General features: G+C 44.1%; 3 protein-coding genes across 3 annotated transcripts; all 3 read left to right on the top strand.

The window, feature by feature from the left end:
* Nucleotides 1–2,369: 2,369 nt before the first annotated feature.
* LOC119655572 (crustapain-like) lies at nucleotides 2,370–2,926 on the top strand. Its single transcript, XM_038061500.1, has 2 exons — nucleotides 2,370–2,560; nucleotides 2,620–2,926. Exons 1-2 carry the CDS (start codon nucleotides 2,459–2,461, stop codon nucleotides 2,875–2,877), a joined length of 360 nt encoding a protein of 119 aa, XP_037917428.1. The 5' UTR covers nucleotides 2,370–2,458; the 3' UTR covers nucleotides 2,878–2,926.
* Nucleotides 2,927–8,541: 5,615 nt separating this feature from the next.
* LOC119654886 (crustapain-like) lies at nucleotides 8,542–9,284 on the top strand. Its single transcript, XM_038060500.1, has 3 exons — nucleotides 8,542–8,683; nucleotides 8,742–8,867; nucleotides 8,932–9,284. The coding sequence occupies exons 2-3, from the start codon at nucleotides 8,769–8,771 to the stop codon at nucleotides 9,130–9,132; spliced, it is 300 nt and encodes a 99-aa protein (XP_037916428.1). The 5' UTR covers nucleotides 8,542–8,683; nucleotides 8,742–8,768; the 3' UTR covers nucleotides 9,133–9,284.
* Nucleotides 9,285–14,142: 4,858 nt separating this feature from the next.
* LOC119656133 (crustapain-like) lies at nucleotides 14,143–14,633 on the top strand. The gene is made up of 3 exons (XM_038062465.1): nucleotides 14,143–14,189; nucleotides 14,236–14,356; nucleotides 14,420–14,633. The coding sequence occupies exons 2-3, from the start codon at nucleotides 14,249–14,251 to the stop codon at nucleotides 14,597–14,599; spliced, it is 288 nt and encodes a 95-aa protein (XP_037918393.1). The 5' UTR covers nucleotides 14,143–14,189; nucleotides 14,236–14,248; the 3' UTR covers nucleotides 14,600–14,633.
* The last annotated feature ends 935 nt before the right edge of the window (nucleotides 14,634–15,568 follow it).

Genomic DNA, 15,568 nt, shown 5'->3' with positions numbered 1-15,568 from the left:
CGGTGATAATAAGGAGCCAGGTTTGGATGACATCCCTAACCGAACTTTGAAGCTGGTAGTGAACACTAGGCCTGACCTAACAAAAATTGGTGTTGTTTCCCAAACTCGATATCTTGAGATTCGGCATCATATCCAAGTTGTCTGCTGGATACAATGAGAAAGATGATGAAGAGAGTCATATATAACACACTGAGTAGGAGTGTGTTATATATGGCGGAAGCGATAGTAACCTGTCGCAACGCCAGTATGGGTTTGGCCGCTCCCACTCTACGGTGGACGCTATAAGCGTGGTGGTGAGCCTGGCAAAAGACGCACTGAGTGTTGGTGTTTACTGTGTCGTGGTGACGTTGGATGTCAAAAAAGCATTCAATTCCGCCAACTGGAGCCGAATTAAAAACGCAATGGCTGACAGAGGTGTTCCTGGATAATTGGCGTGTTTGGTGGAGAATTACCTCTCAGAGAGAACTCTCTGGTATGGGATAGAGAAGGATACCAAAGAGTACATAGTCACAACGTGGGTACTGTAGGGCTCGGGACTGGGTCCTTTGCTGTAGATTGTCATGTATACTGGAGTCCTTGTGCTTCCGATGACGTGGCTGTAGTTGTTGCAGCAAAATACCCAGAAGATATGGAGGTTTACGCGCCGGGGCTGGTGAGAGCGGTAAAAACCTGAATGGAAAATGCTGGATTTACCCTGGCGGATCAGAAAATGGAAACGGTCTTAATAACGAACCGAAGGAAAAAAACACTGTGAAGTCGGAAGTTGGTGGGAATATGGTCGTTTCTAAACCGGCTATCAAGTACCTGTGGGTAATAATTGACGCCAAACTGAGCTTTAGGGAGCACCTAGAGCCCCACGGCATTTGTAAGAAGGGAGGCAATTATAAAAATACAAAATGAGCTGGTGAAAGAAGGAAGGAGGAAGAAAGCTCAAAAGACGATAAATTGGCACCAAGTCGGAAACATGGAAGCTAAACGCGTTAGGTATGAAAGGTTTTGTATATTGGCTATATAAGCATTTCTAAATGGTAATGTGTCCCATTTGTACTTAGCTCGTATTATTTATGCATTAAGTTTATCGGACACACGAAAGTGACGATTTGAACCTATTATACCTCTGTGATTAATGGTACCACCAAACTTAGTAGCATTGTGCTCAATAGTATATACTTTATTACTGCAAAACCTGGAAATTCTAGGATAAACTTAAGGGGGTTCCTAGTCAATTTCTAAAAAATATACCTACAATCAAAACAATATATTATCTTTATTAAAACCGGTATCGAAATGGACCAGCATCTTCTCTTTCAGATACTTGGGTTGTGTATTTTTTGAGAACGGGTCATTGAAGTAACTGACCATTTTGGAACCCCGTACACCTCCCCTTTGCAACAAATGTCCAAACTAACATCGACATCACAAACTAACAGCACTCATTGAGACCTTTCATTTGATACCCAACACGACTATTCTCATTACAGACTCCTACGGTGACCAAAAGGATGAAGCCATTGAAACAAGTCCAAAGTGGAAAGTTGTAGAGGGCATAGAGAGGAGCAGAGAAATAATGGAGGATACTGGTGTAACCAGTAACCGAGGGAGTGCAACATTTGGATCTCAAATCGGCTTCACAAATGAAATCCCAGAAAATGAGAGCTAATGTTTGGATAATGTGAAGCCAAGAAAGCAGATAAAACGAAGGTAGCCTCATCCGGATGCAATTGTCATCGAAAGCAGGCGTGACCTCTCTTACGCTGAGATTCTGTGGAAGGTCAAAGAAGATGCGACGCTAATCGACCTTGGGGACAATGTTACACGGATTAGAACAACGCAGAAGGGAGAACTGTTCCTGGAGCTTCGGAAGACGCAAGACGAAAGCACGCTCAACTACCAGAACTGACCAGTTTTAATCAAAAAGAAGTTCGAAAAACCGTCGTGACAAGGACTAACATTGGCGTTAAGGTTACCAATGAGGTACCCGCTTAGGAGTGAGGTAAAAAAGGGAATGGCAGGAGATGCGGAGCGCACTGCATCCAGTCTAGGAGAGTCCAGGGAGGAGAAGGAGCATGGACTGAGGAATAGCAGAGGTAGAGTAAATCACAAGATTATTGTGGGGAACTTAGTAGAGGAGTCAGCGAACTTGATGAAAGGAAGAGAAAACTGGGCGAGATTGCTTTGATGTTTCGGCATTCCAGTGAGACCTCAACACTGATAAGATATACTTTTGCGGACTTAACTATCACAGCTTTGACAGATGCTATCTTACCTCATTTCTTTCAAGATTATTTTCGTCTAAATTTCTACGATAAATTGACTTGGTAGGAAACCAGCCGAGCTTAACAGATATTGAATCAGAACTCAGCATGCGTTTACTATCCTGTAAGTGCCATGAATAATGGATTTGGCAATTTCGTAAAGGTTTTGTGGCTTGTTCCAATACACTAAACATAAACATAGTATGATCACACATTTAATAATATATTTCCTATTCAGCATTGTTACTTTAACCAGTGGCGATGTTGAGAAGTTAGATGCTGACTTGGAATGGGAAGCATTCAAGGTATCAAAACAAATCGAGAATCCTCCTAATTTCACCTTAAATATAGAAAATAATTTCAGGCTAAATTTAATAAATTTTATCCATCTCTTGACGAAGAAATATTTCGAAAAGCAGTTTTCAAAGATAATTTGAATTTCATCAATTACCATAATCAGATGTATGATGAGGGTGAAGTGCCATTCGCTTTGGGGGTGAACCAATATACCGATTTGACGAAGGATGAATACATTCAGAACGTATTATCCCATAGTGATCTGGATAAAAGAATTGGTTCATATGCTTGGTTACGGCCGCGAATGATACGATCTAAAAGCTGATTTATAATAATTTTATTATGAGATAATATACTTATGTTTGTAGAGATTACTCCCTCTTTGTTTTTGGAGTCTCTTCACACCATAGTTTGAGGTCTGCAGCAGCAGATCAATTCAATGAAAACGATCTCAACGCGTCTACCCGTATACCCAACCCCAGCCAGGGTATCTTCCACTGCTGTGCAAAGGAGCATAGCCAGCCATCAACTCGGTATATCCACCAGCGCCCCAATCAGGAGCTGTGCAGCTACCACCACCGCATCCCTCAAGGGAGCACCAACCAAGGTAAGCCACATTCTTCCAATTGTTTTAATTAGGCCCCAGTGACTTCTCTGCCATGAAATCAACTCTCCAGGAATCCCTGCCTCACGGTGTTCTCATTAAAAAATTAGGCCCCGAGTCCCACCAAATCCTCGTCGAAACCCAAGAGGAATTTAACTCCACCAAAAAACTTCTGGTTGAAAGCAAGACCAAGTTTTGCATTTATACCATCCCATCCGAGAAGAGAACTAGTCTCATCTTCCGCGGGCTCGATCGCACCTTCCACTCCAAGAGGTTATGGATGAACTACATGACCAAGGCGTCCAAAATATCATCTCCATCAAACCTTACCTGACCACCCGAGCCAAAATCGAGAATCGAACGCTCGATCTCTGGCTCATTAGCTTCGATGCAACCTTCTCAGAGAAGCGGTTGAAAAAAGTCCAAAAGTTCAATGATATTCTGGACATATGGGGCTATCCGGGATAGCAAGATAGAGGAGAATATCTTATAGATGGTAATCAGCAACGTGATACCTCTATAATTGCTGCACTGCGTGATATCCCCGATTTTATGTATGAGACAAAAATTATTCCTCGTTGTCACTTTGGGCATTAGCTGATGAACCACTTGGTGTTATTGGTCGCTTCCACATAACCAACTTTCTTCCATTTCAACTAATACTTCCTGATCTTCTCGAACATCACCATCGTCCCAAACCTTTCCTAGAAACCACCTTTGGAAGCAGTGACCTCCTCGACTGCAAATTGCCAGAAAGGGTAAAAAACCCTCCTCTCCACTCTGTCCCGGGCTTCAGTAAAGCAAACTGAAAACTTATCAGCACATAAGGAGACAACTGAATAATATTTATCTCCCTACTCCCATCAAATGTCTAACGCCACAATCGACGAAGCAGGTTACCCAGCCCATGCAAACTTCATGTGACGAGCTAATCTCACAACACACCCTTGGCTACAGGAACCTCGTCACACCCCCTAACGATATCCTTCAAGATATTAAATTAAAAGAAAACCCGCAGACTCTTCAGAAATCAGAACCAGGATTCGTACTCTGTATTTAGAGTACGCCAACAAAGTTGGTAAAGTCAAGCAGGTTGGAGGCAGTGGACATACGCTTAACGAAGCCGTGTTGTTCTTTCACTATGTGGTGGCCAAAGTGGGCGGATAACCAGTCGCTGGCATATCCTTCCAGGATTTTGGAACAGGACGAGAGGAGGGAAAAGGAACGGTTATTCTCGGCAAACGTACGATCGCCACCTTTGTGTATGGAGATGATTAGAGGCTCTTTCCACAAGCCAGAAAAATGATTCCCTTCGAGATTTTTGTTGAAAATAAGAGATAGGGGAACAGAGATTGACTTACCAGTATTGAGCAAAAAGAGGCTTGGAAGACCATCGTAGCCAGGTCCGACATTGGCATCAAGTTTGCCAATGACAACGATAGAAGTAAGAAGGGGAATGGTGGGCGATGCAGGGCAGGCTACATCCACTATCGGGGGGGGGATTCGGAGGAAGGGAACATAGACTGAGGAAAAGTAGCGGCAGAGTGGGTGGGGGGAGTTAGCTGAGGAGCCATCGAATTTAATGAGAGGATAACTGGGCAGGATAGCTTGAGTCGAATGTCTATTTCCGCGCTTCAGTGAGTCTTCAGCACTGGTTAAATATTCGTTTCTGCACTTACGTATTAAGGATTTGACCGAGGAACGTAGAGATTTGAAAAAAACTAAGTTAGCATAGGTTCTAGAAGACAGGAACTTCTTCTTGGCAGTCTGTTTTTGACGTAATTTTTTGTGGACTTCAGCGATGAACCAGACGGGGTAAAAGTGTAAGCACTATGGAGAGGAAGGAACGTAACAAGGAAGAAGATCAGATAAAATGGTATAGAAGGTATTGAGTACTTGGTCACTGGTAAATGGAGAGAGGAGTAGGACCCAGTTGATTGCTGCCAGGGCTGAGTTCAGACCTTCGAAGTTTGCCTTAAGAAAGTTGAACTTGGTAGGCTTGCAAGAGACAGGAGAGTGGTGTCCGGATATCTAAGTATCGAACTCGAGAGCAGGATGATAGGCGTCAGGGGCAACCTAAGACGGGGTATGAAGGGATTAGGAAAGGCAACGCACAGTAAGGCTAGAGAGGACAAGGTCAAGAGTGCAATCTAAGTGGTTTCTAGAAAGGTTAAATTGAAGGTCGCCACAGGTGGACATGAAAGTGGATAGAGGAGGAGAAGGGCTGGTGGAGTTATTAGGGAGGGAGGGAAGGGCAGGAGTAATGGGCCAGGAGAGCATAGGAAGATTAAAGTTGCCACAGAGGATGGAAGGAAGTGAGGGAAACAAAACGATTAGGACCTCTGATAATCTGTCGAAGAAATCCTCGTAGGCGGGCTGAGGCAAGGAAAATATACACACGATATTATAAAGGGGTATACGTTTGGTAGTAATGACTCGTATGGTGACAGATCACATCCCCTCACATTGCTTGTGCCTGTTCCATGGGGATCGGTCGTCAAAAGTTCAGTTTTGTTTAGATTTAATCTGAGACTGTGTTTCATGAGGCGATCATTCCATTTTTGCTATTAGATACTAGGAAAACATCATCTGGATAAAGTAGTGTGTAGGGCACTGGACGTTGGATATCCCGTGCGACGGTGTCCATAACAAGAACAAAAAGGAGTGGTGAGTGGGCGCTTCCTTGATGACAGGAAGCGGTTTTTATACATCCACCATACTTCGAACTTTACTTTTCGGATCATGGTAGAGCAATTGAACCCAGCGCATGAGTTCTTCTGGCAATAAGTGTTGTCGTAAAACATACCAGATGGGTTCGTGTGGTACGCGGTCAAACGCTTTCTCCAGATCCAGAAATGCAATGTAAAGGGGACGATGGCTCTCACGATGTCTCTCCATGAGTAACCGCGCAGCGTGTATTGCGTCAGTAGTTCTGCAATTTTTGACAAATCCGGCTTGATTCACGGTTATTTCAACGATTTCGCGAATACGGTTGTCAAGAATGCATTCAAAAATCTTCGTGGTATGGGAAAGTAACCGGATCGGACGGTAATTTGAACATTCTGCTGGACTACTTTTCTTTTTCCATATTGGAACAGTGGTACTTTCTTGCAAGCCAGATGGTGTTCTTCCTTCCTGAATAACCCAATTCAAGGATTCACTGAACCACAGTGTTGGGTCCCAGCTCTTCGTTTTCCAGAGCTCGGATGCGATGTCTTCAGGTCCTGTGGCTTTCCCCGATTTCATTCGTTTTATTGCGTCCTCGACTTCAGTTGTGCTGACAGGTGGGACTGGTCGTTACGGCTTTTAGCAAGTTGGTACAGATCCCTCTCGCCATACCGGGTGTCCAGTTTATTGTAAAGATTTTTGTAATGGTTCGCTCGGGTGACAGCGACTACTTTCTTTGCTTCCCAGTTGGCATTGCTATAAATTTGTCAATTAGCAAGCGTTTTATCGTGGAGAAATTTGTGGTAGAGGCGTTTCTTTTCACGGACATTCATTTCAACATCATCATTCCAAAGCCAAGTATCTCGGTTGATGTATCGCTTACCCGGCTTGGTGACCCCAAGGGTTGCAGAGGCCGCTTTGTGGACAGTGTCTTTCATTTGGTCCCACGATTCTTCGACATTCGTAATGGTCGGTAATCGTGTGAGTGAGATCGTTTCGTCTTTCTTTTCAGCAAATCACCACCATTTAATATGCCGCGGGCCAGTGCGTTCGGCACGCCGTTTTATCGGTGGCTTAATTCGCAGGACGGCGATCAATGGCCGATGTTGAGGTGTGATGGTCTCATAGGGAACGGCTTTGCAATCAGTGACAGTGGTAAAATGTTGGCGTCTTATGAGAATATAGCCGATTTGCTTTTTACTGTTTTCTTACTATAAAATGTAGGAAGATGGGACAATCGTTTGATGAACCATGTATTCATAAGTACAAGGTCATGGGTGTCAGCGAAATCGATTATACGCTCACCACCCTCATTGCGCGCTCCAAGCCCCTTTCCCCCATGGCACCTGTTACTGTCTGCCTCTTTACCCACATGACTATTAAGGTCGCTGGCAATGATAATATAGTCGTCAGCAGCCACGTGAAAAGTCTTTTCATGGAGAAGTTGCCAGAAGACATCTTTCTCGGCATCAGGTCGCGGTGAAGAAGTGAATAGTGCGATCAGCTGATATAATGGTGAGCTTCATCAGCCGGCTTTTTTAATGGCATCTCGGAAACTCTCTGAGATGGCAATGCCAACACCATATTGAGTGTGTGGCTTACTAAAATAGAGAAGTTGATAGCCATTTTTACCGCGTTCGCGTTGAATGCCGCAGCTTTTGGCACCAGACCATCGGGTTTCTTGCAGGGCGCAGATATCAATGCGTCTTTTCCGAAGGGCTCTTGCGAGTTCCTCGGTCTTTTCAGTTAGGGTACCAACATTTAGCGTGCACACATGTATTTGTTTTGTTCGGATTAACTTATTTACGCCGCCCATCCGTCAAGAACCCTTGCTCATTTCTTGACAGGACCGTCCTGCTGCGTCGACTGGGGTGGACGCCCTAGCATTTCCCCGAGGCTTGTGACTCAATCGACTAACGACATTGTATGCATTTTCGTGGTCTGCCTATCCGGGACCTGTCACCAAGCTAGAGGTAGGATTTAGCATAATGGTATAACTCCAACTATACTCTATTTATATCTTTCCCTGATCTCAGCATTTTATTTGGAAAGTTTCACGAACCTTAGTTCTTTGATAAGCCTTGACGAAGACCCCCTGTGGCTAAAAGGAAGATTGGCCGATAGCATCGAAGCCGTGGGGATATGTCACTTTGAAGAAAGCTATCAGTCGGTCAGGAGACCCATACTTCTTCAGCTTCACACATGAGAGAGGTGACAAAGTTGAGTTGGCTTTGCTTCTGATATAGGCCAGAATTTCGTCGGACGTGGTGGAGTATGCTAGGCTTGACACGAAAAGCTGTTTCGGCGTTTCTTTCTTTTAAAGAAAAGCCTTTTTTGAGCGTTTACTGCTGACAGTTGGTTCGATTTTTTTTAAACAAAAAAAGAAATTGTGTTTATTTTTCTTCTGAATACCATTACTAGATAGTTTTGCTCTTATTTGGAAATAAAAAGGTAATAAAAGTTGAATGCCAAGTCAGACTGACAATCATTTGAATTGCCATCTAACACTGACTGCTATTATTTTTTTCACAGCTGCATGTGTCTGCTCACATAATTTTTTATGATAAAATAATAAAATTGTTTTATATCCGGTTTCATAGAAGACAACATGTGTGACAAATACAGCGGGCCATATTTTGTTTAGAATACCACCCACTACTACTGATTAATAATGCATCATAATGCAATATCACAGAACATTTATTACTGAAGATAAAATTTTTCTAGAGAATAGAGGGGCGGCTTTTTCTTATATAAATACTGAATCGCTTTTCATGTGATGCCAGTTAGTTTCTACCAAACAAATATAGCAGTCTGTAACCAGGGACTTCGCTGAGCGGGTGTTATTCCTAGATCTAAAGTACCGGTCTCCGCATCTATTTTTGCTAACTAAGACGTACAAGTAACCTCAATTTTAGATACTGCATCTGATTTTCAAATCCAAAATGAAGCTTACTATCGTATTGGGTCTACTGGTGGTCCTGCAAGTGGTCAGTTCGGCGGAAAAGTATGGCTCTCTTGACGAGGAGTGGGAGAAGTATAAGGTTTGCCTTATTTACTATTTATGCTTCAAGAAAAATTAATAATAATTGATCATTCTGGTTTTAGGTCGATTTCGAAAAGCATTACTCTAGTGCCGAGGAGGAGGCAAAACGAAAGGCTATTTTCGGAAAAACCTTGGAACAGGTCAAAGAGCACAACAAGAGATATGACGCTGGTGAAGTGACTTATTCTATGGGGTTAAATGCATTTTCAGATTTGAACCCAGATGAAGTACCAACTGGGCTTTTATTATCCAAGGGTAATTAAGTTTGTGTGAACTTCTCTGGAAAATGGATATAAACATTCATCGAAATTCGTTACTATCCTTGTATTTTTTAAAAAATTGCAGACCTATTAGTGTCAATAATATAGTGTGAGGTGCTAAAAAATTGAAGAAAATATCCCAAGTTGACTCATAATTGCTTATTTCATTTTGGTTTCTGTGTATTCTGTAGTTATTCTGGTCTGGTTGGTGTGCAACCGATGCGTGAGGCGGAGCACAAATTAACGCGATGACACTTTTTTAAGCAGGCAGTGAAGTGAAAATCTGGCGGAGGAAAGTTATCAGCTCCCTTATCATATACGCACAATTTACCTTGTGTCCGTTTATCATCAACGGCGCAACAACCGGTATCCGGTTTAGGCCTGCCTTAATAAGGAACTCCAGACACCACGGTTTTGCGCCGAGGTCCACCAATTCGATATCCCTAAAAGCTGTCTGGCGTCCTGGCCTACGCCATCGCTCCATCTTAGGCAGGGTCTGCCTCGTCTTCTTTTTCTACCATAGATGTTGCCCTTATAGACTTTCCGGGTCGGATCATCCTCATCGCTCATAGATTTCGTCGTTATGTAGGCTACGGAATCGTCCATCCGCATGTAGGGGTCCAAAAATTCTTCGGAGGATTCTTCTCTCGAACGCGGTCAAGAGTTCGCAATTTTTCTTGCTAAGAACCCAAGTTTCCGAGGAATACATGAGGACTGGCAAGATCATTGTCTTGTACAGTAAGGGCTTTGACCCTATGGTGAGACGTTTCGAGCGGAACAGTTTCTGTAAGCTGAAATAGGCTCTGTTGGCTGACAACAACCGCGCGCGGATTTCCTCATCGCAGCTGTTATCGGTTGTGATTTTCGACCCTAGATAGGAGAAACTATCAACGGTCACAAAGTTGTATTCTCCTATCCTCCTAGCCTTAACCAGAGCTGTACATTCCAATAGGTAATGCTTGATCCTGTGAACATTCATATGTGTTTGGATTCTAAGCTAGGTTTTTTCGTAGGAGAGCTGATTCTTCCCCGATTTAGTAAAGGTAGTGACTCTGCACTATCTGCACTCAGCAACAACAGTGCAAGTGTCTCCCACTCCTTACCATTGCTAGTGGAACGGAAACTGGACCCACCGAGGGACCGGCAATCTGGCCAGTTTATCGGTCCGCTCATTCCTTCTATATTCTTGTGTCCGGAAAACTATAGAAAGAGAAGCTTTGTGCGAATCACCAACATTTTTCAGTTTGCCCTTGCTTTTTTTACCAGTTTGGAGGATACTTTCGTCCATTGTGGACGGTGGTTTCGCTGTTAATCATCATCATCGTGGCACTACATCCCGACATCGGGCCCTGGCCGCCTAGATCGTTGTCGTCACGTGACCGCGACCTCCACTTTTGGAAGCCCAGGAGTTTCTCAGCGTCCGTATTTATCTCCCACCTTACTCTAGGTGTGTCCGGGTAGTTGAGTGGTTAGAGCACAAGGCTGTCGTACGGAAGGTCGCGGTTCAAATCTCGCTGGCGACAGTGGGATTTGTATCGTGATTTGACGTCGGATACCAGTCGACTCAGCTGTGAATGAGTACCTGAGTGAAATCAGGGTAATAATCTCGGGCGAGCGCAGTGCTCACCACATTGCCTCCTAGTGTACCGTTACGGTCTTGAATGAAGTGCTCTAACACACTTCAAGGCCTGATCCAATATGGATTGTTGTGCCAACGATTATTATTACTCTAGGTCTTCCTCGTAGTCTCGCTCCGTCCACACGTCGTCCGTTCATAGTCTTTTTAGGCATGCGATCGTCGCTCATTAGTTGGAAATGCCCTGCCTACTGAAGGCGTTGTAGTCGAACGAATTTCGCGACATCTAGCTCATCGTACAGTTTTGTGTGTGTGGGTGGGTTGGGGGAGAAGTTACAGCTTCTGAGCACTTAGGTCGTGTTGGTCCATTATACTCGCCACCCCCATGGAACGGAATATTTCGGATTCGTTAACGTATCGAAGGATTTCCGTTAGTGGAAATTATGTTACCCGTCGCAACTGGAGAACATCGGTCCCAAAGATCTGATGTCTGATGCATCCATAGGCGGGGCGTTCACATAGGAAATGCTCCGTGGATTCCGCGTCCTCATTACAGGAGGGACACGTATCATCTTGAATAATTCCTATTCTGAACATATGCCCAGCTAGTGAATTATGGCCTGTCAAAATGCCCGCAATACTCCTGCAAGTCCTCCTGCTTCTCGACAGGATAATCCTTGCGGCAAGCATGTTCGGTTCTGACAGGGAAAGTTTGGTGTGTCTAGCAGCGTTTAGGCTCTGCCACCTGTCATTGTGGGAATCTTGTTGTGTTGATCGAAGGACTACTCAACGCCCTCAATGCGGTCTGGCAATCACTGCAGATTGCGATGCACCTGCCCTTCAACCGCTCGTCAAACACCCAGTTGCCGTCCTCAGGATCGCGTATACTTCGGCTTGAAAAACCTGTGCATATTGTCCCAAAGGAAAAGCCCACTTCTCGTTTTTATTCGAGAGGTAGACTCCGGCTCCAGAACCCTGTTCGGTTTTTGAGCCATCGTTAGAGAAGGCTTCCGTATATTCCGCCACGCATTCCTCTGGGACTTCCCAGTTCTCTCTACGCTTCAGGATAACCTCATATCTTCTACCAAACAGATGTATGGGGACACGAGAATCGGAAGGCATTGTAAGAACTGGATTCAGTAGTCCCATACTCCCAGTAACTCTTCTAATGCTCTGTGCCCCCCACATCCGTTGTTTCCCCATAGATTTAATCGAATTAGCTACTCTCATTGCAGCGCTCTGAACAAACAAATCCAAGGGATAGCCCTCAAAACCTGAGCGTCGGAATGTTGGAGTTCTACTCATATTTAGGGCAATAAGTTCTCTTCTGACGGAAATCTCCAAAATTTGTACACGTCGAATCTCATCTTCCAAGGAACCGAGCGCATTACGATAAGCAGATATAAATTCGTTCGGCGTGAGGTAAACCCCGAAAAATGTCATAGGAACGCATTCACAAATGAAGCGTATCCCTCACAAAGATGCAGCAGTGTCAGGTATATCGGCATACCACGGTGGTGAGTTCCTACCTCGGTACTTCTTGCCAAGGAGAAACAAGTCAGTTCAACATTCTTGCACAATCTGCCCTATCTGGATGTGAATTTGGATCATGGGACTTGATTATTTTCTTTGAAGACCTAACACAGCCTCGAATCGCGAACATGAGCCACATATTTTTTCGGGCAACCCCAGTTCTCGCAAAGAAGACAGCACTTTTGGATTCGTTCACTTCATGCCATGTTCATCACACTTGTAACACAAAGTACTTCTGTCCTGTCCTTGGAAAATCCTTGCCTAGCATTTAAATCAGCGGGTTGGAACTACCTTTCACCTTGTCCTGTAAATTATTCCACTGATCTTTATTTTCCCGCAATGAAGAAGTTGGCTCGCTATTTTCTCAGGAATAGTAACAATGGCCACTTTTTATCCTCTGCAGTTGAGAAATGTAACTGCCACCTTGAGATTGCTCACATCTGGGTGATCCTTTTTTATCGCTTGCTCCACCTTTTTCGTGTTCATGAGACAGCCCAGATCCCTTATTTCAAGGCTGCAACAGGTTTTAGTATGGAAACCACCCTTTTCGGGCCTTATCATGCTTCGAACTGTCTCGCAGAACATACTGTTCTTGTCCGTCTTCGACCAAAGTCGATCGCCAGGTCGACTTCACAAAATAGATTTGAAGTCAACCCCAGCGTTTCCTTTCGTCCAGCTTTACGAGAAGGACCTTTGGTCGTAAATTGCCCCTTCCCTTTTCCCTACTTTGATGTCGCTATTAAACTTATATTGTTATTGTTGATAAATTTTCGTCTTTTTTTGACGTTGCTTGGTCCATTTGGTTACTACCCTCGCAGGAGTTTCTTGTTGTTGCATCCTTGGCGGCAGAGCTACATTGTTTTCCCGTAGTATCCTTTTATCAATTGTTAGCTCCTTTTCTGGCAGGCTGAAGACACCGTGTGTCGTGCAACTAAGGGCTGCGCAGGCGATGAGCTTTTCCTCAGCCCGTCTTCGGCTGTCTTCCAGGAGTCCAGGTATGCCAACCCGTCTCGCTTACGCACTTTTCTCAGAAACGGTTGCATCTATTGACACGAAGTTTGGCGGGGACTTGGAACTGTGAATTCCCCTTCTTATAGTAAATGCCTTCATTCTATGTCTAGTTGAATGTGGAGTCCCTCCCCCCAATATTTATTCAAATGCAGCTAATAATAGTATTATCTGAATTCTCCTGGAACGTATCCCATCCCGGTTTCCATGGTACTAGATAACCTCTGGTGAGGCTTCGTAGCAGGAGTCGCTTCAGATGAGTCGCTATATACTGGGGTCTCGGGAACGTGGGGACGGCACTCCCCAACGGGTTGACTGGAATCTTTTTTCAAGTACAGCTAACTACTAGCCTATGCTGACGATATTGAGGCTATGGAAAGAACAACCGAGAGATATAACATCTGGTTATACATAAAATCCGGCTCAATAGGTTGCGGTCAACAAGTCACTTAATCCGTATAAGGTCGATCCATCCCAGACAACCTATAAGGACAATATCTATGGATAAAGAAAAAGGACGTAGCAGACCATACCTCAGGACGAGCGATGGAGTAGGCCAAGACGCAAGGCAGCTTTTAGGGATATCAAATTGGTGGATCTCGGCGCAAATCTGGAATATCTAGAGCTCTTTACTAATACAAGTCTAGACCAACTTGTTTTCGTATTTCAATATCAAGTGATTGCTGGTGGTTAGGGACTCGATAATTAATTTCTAGTTTTGTTGATAGGAACGCAATTTATGCCTCTTCATAGTATTACTTGGTTTAACCGATTTACGATGCATGTGAATATCAATTACGTACGGTCACTTGAAAAATTACACTGTAACATTCGATTTTTATTGTTAATTTTAAACGAGTTTAAGGTAGTAAAAAAACTGCCACTTTATAAACTAGAGTAATTCTAAAAATTCTAAAAATCGGACCGGTTGTGCCTTGAAGAGGTAAAACAGGATCAACAGGATAAAATAATTTTCAATCATATTATAGTTATAGAAAAACAATGGCGCTCCACATTCTACTATTGCTATTAATTGCGATTCAGGCAATTAGTGCGGATGACATACCACCTCGCATTGGCTCCTTAGACGAAGAATGGTCGAAATTCAAGGTATCCTACTTCGGTTTTCCATTTTCCTGACTAATTTCCTAATAGTATTTATCGTTCTTTCAGGTTCAGTACAATAAAGTTTATAAGAACCCTGAGGAAGAGACGAAACGGAAGGAAATCTTTTCGAAGAACTTAGATTTCATTAAAGAGGTTAATAAAAAATATGATGCTTATCAAACATCTTTTGCACTAGGGGTGAGTGCAACTACAGATAAGGTGTTTGATGAAATTGTAATGAAATAGAATGGAGAGTTTAATAAAGATAGTTGAAAGAGAGGTGGCTTTGGTTTTCCCTCATTTGCAACAGCAAGGATCTTGCCACATGTCTAATGCCTTTTATCTGGCAAGATAGAACCGCGAATGGACACACTGGGAGTCCCCGGAGGCGGACACCTCTCTGTCGACGTCAATAGTGCGATGTGAGCCTAGCTCTGCCAAGGTGATAGTTGTGACGTGTATCAAGAGCCAGCCCCTTCAGGACCCTGCTCAGGTAGTGTGCGTTGAGTCGATGTTAGTAGACCGCGATCCGGTATCGGCCAAGCGTATGTCCTCAGAGAACTGCGGTAGGGACAGTGTCCCTGTTGCGGCCCGCTCCCTTTCACACGTTGCCCTAGTGAAACTTCCATGGAGAACAATCATAATATAAAAAAAATCGACGAAATATCAAGGAAGGATGAAGAGCTGACTGCGTTTGAACGCAGCACAAAAATGCTTCGCTCACCGCAGTGACCAGCGAAAAAGACAGCGAAAACTGAAATACCCGATGTGACACCTGGACGCCTAAATTAAGAGAATGCTCTTCCAAGTAGCGTGGCTGACGGTGCAGGGACGGCAACTCCAATGCCGTGCAGTGTCCCTGGTTCCAAAAAAAAGCCCAGTTAGAATCTCTAGTCTTGAGCAGGTGGATTCGGACACGACTCGAATGGAAGTCGAAGTAGGCCCGAAGACGACTAGGAAGAGTACGTTTTGTGAAGCGGTGAAAGGATTACTGGGGGGAGAAGGTGCTCTTTTCTAGTCTAGATCCTATGTGCTCTCTAGAAATCCGAGACCTTGACTGTCTCACAGAAAAGGTCGAGTGGAGGGGGTCATAAAGTGCGGATGTCTAGAGGTAACCAATGCCCAGATAAGTATCACCTCTGTAAATGTGCGAGGCCAAAAACTTACTGTGGTGGAAGTTCCCGAGCAATATGCGGGAACATCAATATTGGATGG

Source organism: Hermetia illucens, chromosome 4, assembly GCF_905115235.1.
Source record: "Hermetia illucens chromosome 4, iHerIll2.2.curated.20191125, whole genome shotgun sequence".
NCBI lineage: Eukaryota > Metazoa > Arthropoda > Insecta > Diptera > Stratiomyidae > Hermetia > Hermetia illucens.
This window is presented reverse-complemented; position numbering and strand designations above follow the sequence as displayed.

Coding starts and splice junctions, on each gene's coding strand:
- LOC119655572 (XM_038061500.1), top strand. CDS start 2,459: ATGATCACACATTTAATAATATATTTCCTATTCAGCATTGTTACTTTA. Junction 2,561..2,619: donor TGGAATGGGAAGCATTCAAG/GTATCAAAACAA, acceptor AAATAATTTCAG/GCTAAATTTAATAAATTTTA.
- LOC119654886 (XM_038060500.1), top strand. CDS start 8,769: ATGAAGCTTACTATCGTATTGGGTCTACTGGTGGTCCTGCAAGTGGTC. Junction 8,868..8,931: donor AGGAGTGGGAGAAGTATAAG/GTTTGCCTTATT, acceptor TTCTGGTTTTAG/GTCGATTTCGAAAAGCATTA.
- LOC119656133 (XM_038062465.1), top strand. CDS start 14,249: ATGGCGCTCCACATTCTACTATTGCTATTAATTGCGATTCAGGCAATT. Junction 14,357..14,419: donor AAGAATGGTCGAAATTCAAG/GTATCCTACTTC, acceptor TCGTTCTTTCAG/GTTCAGTACAATAAAGTTTA.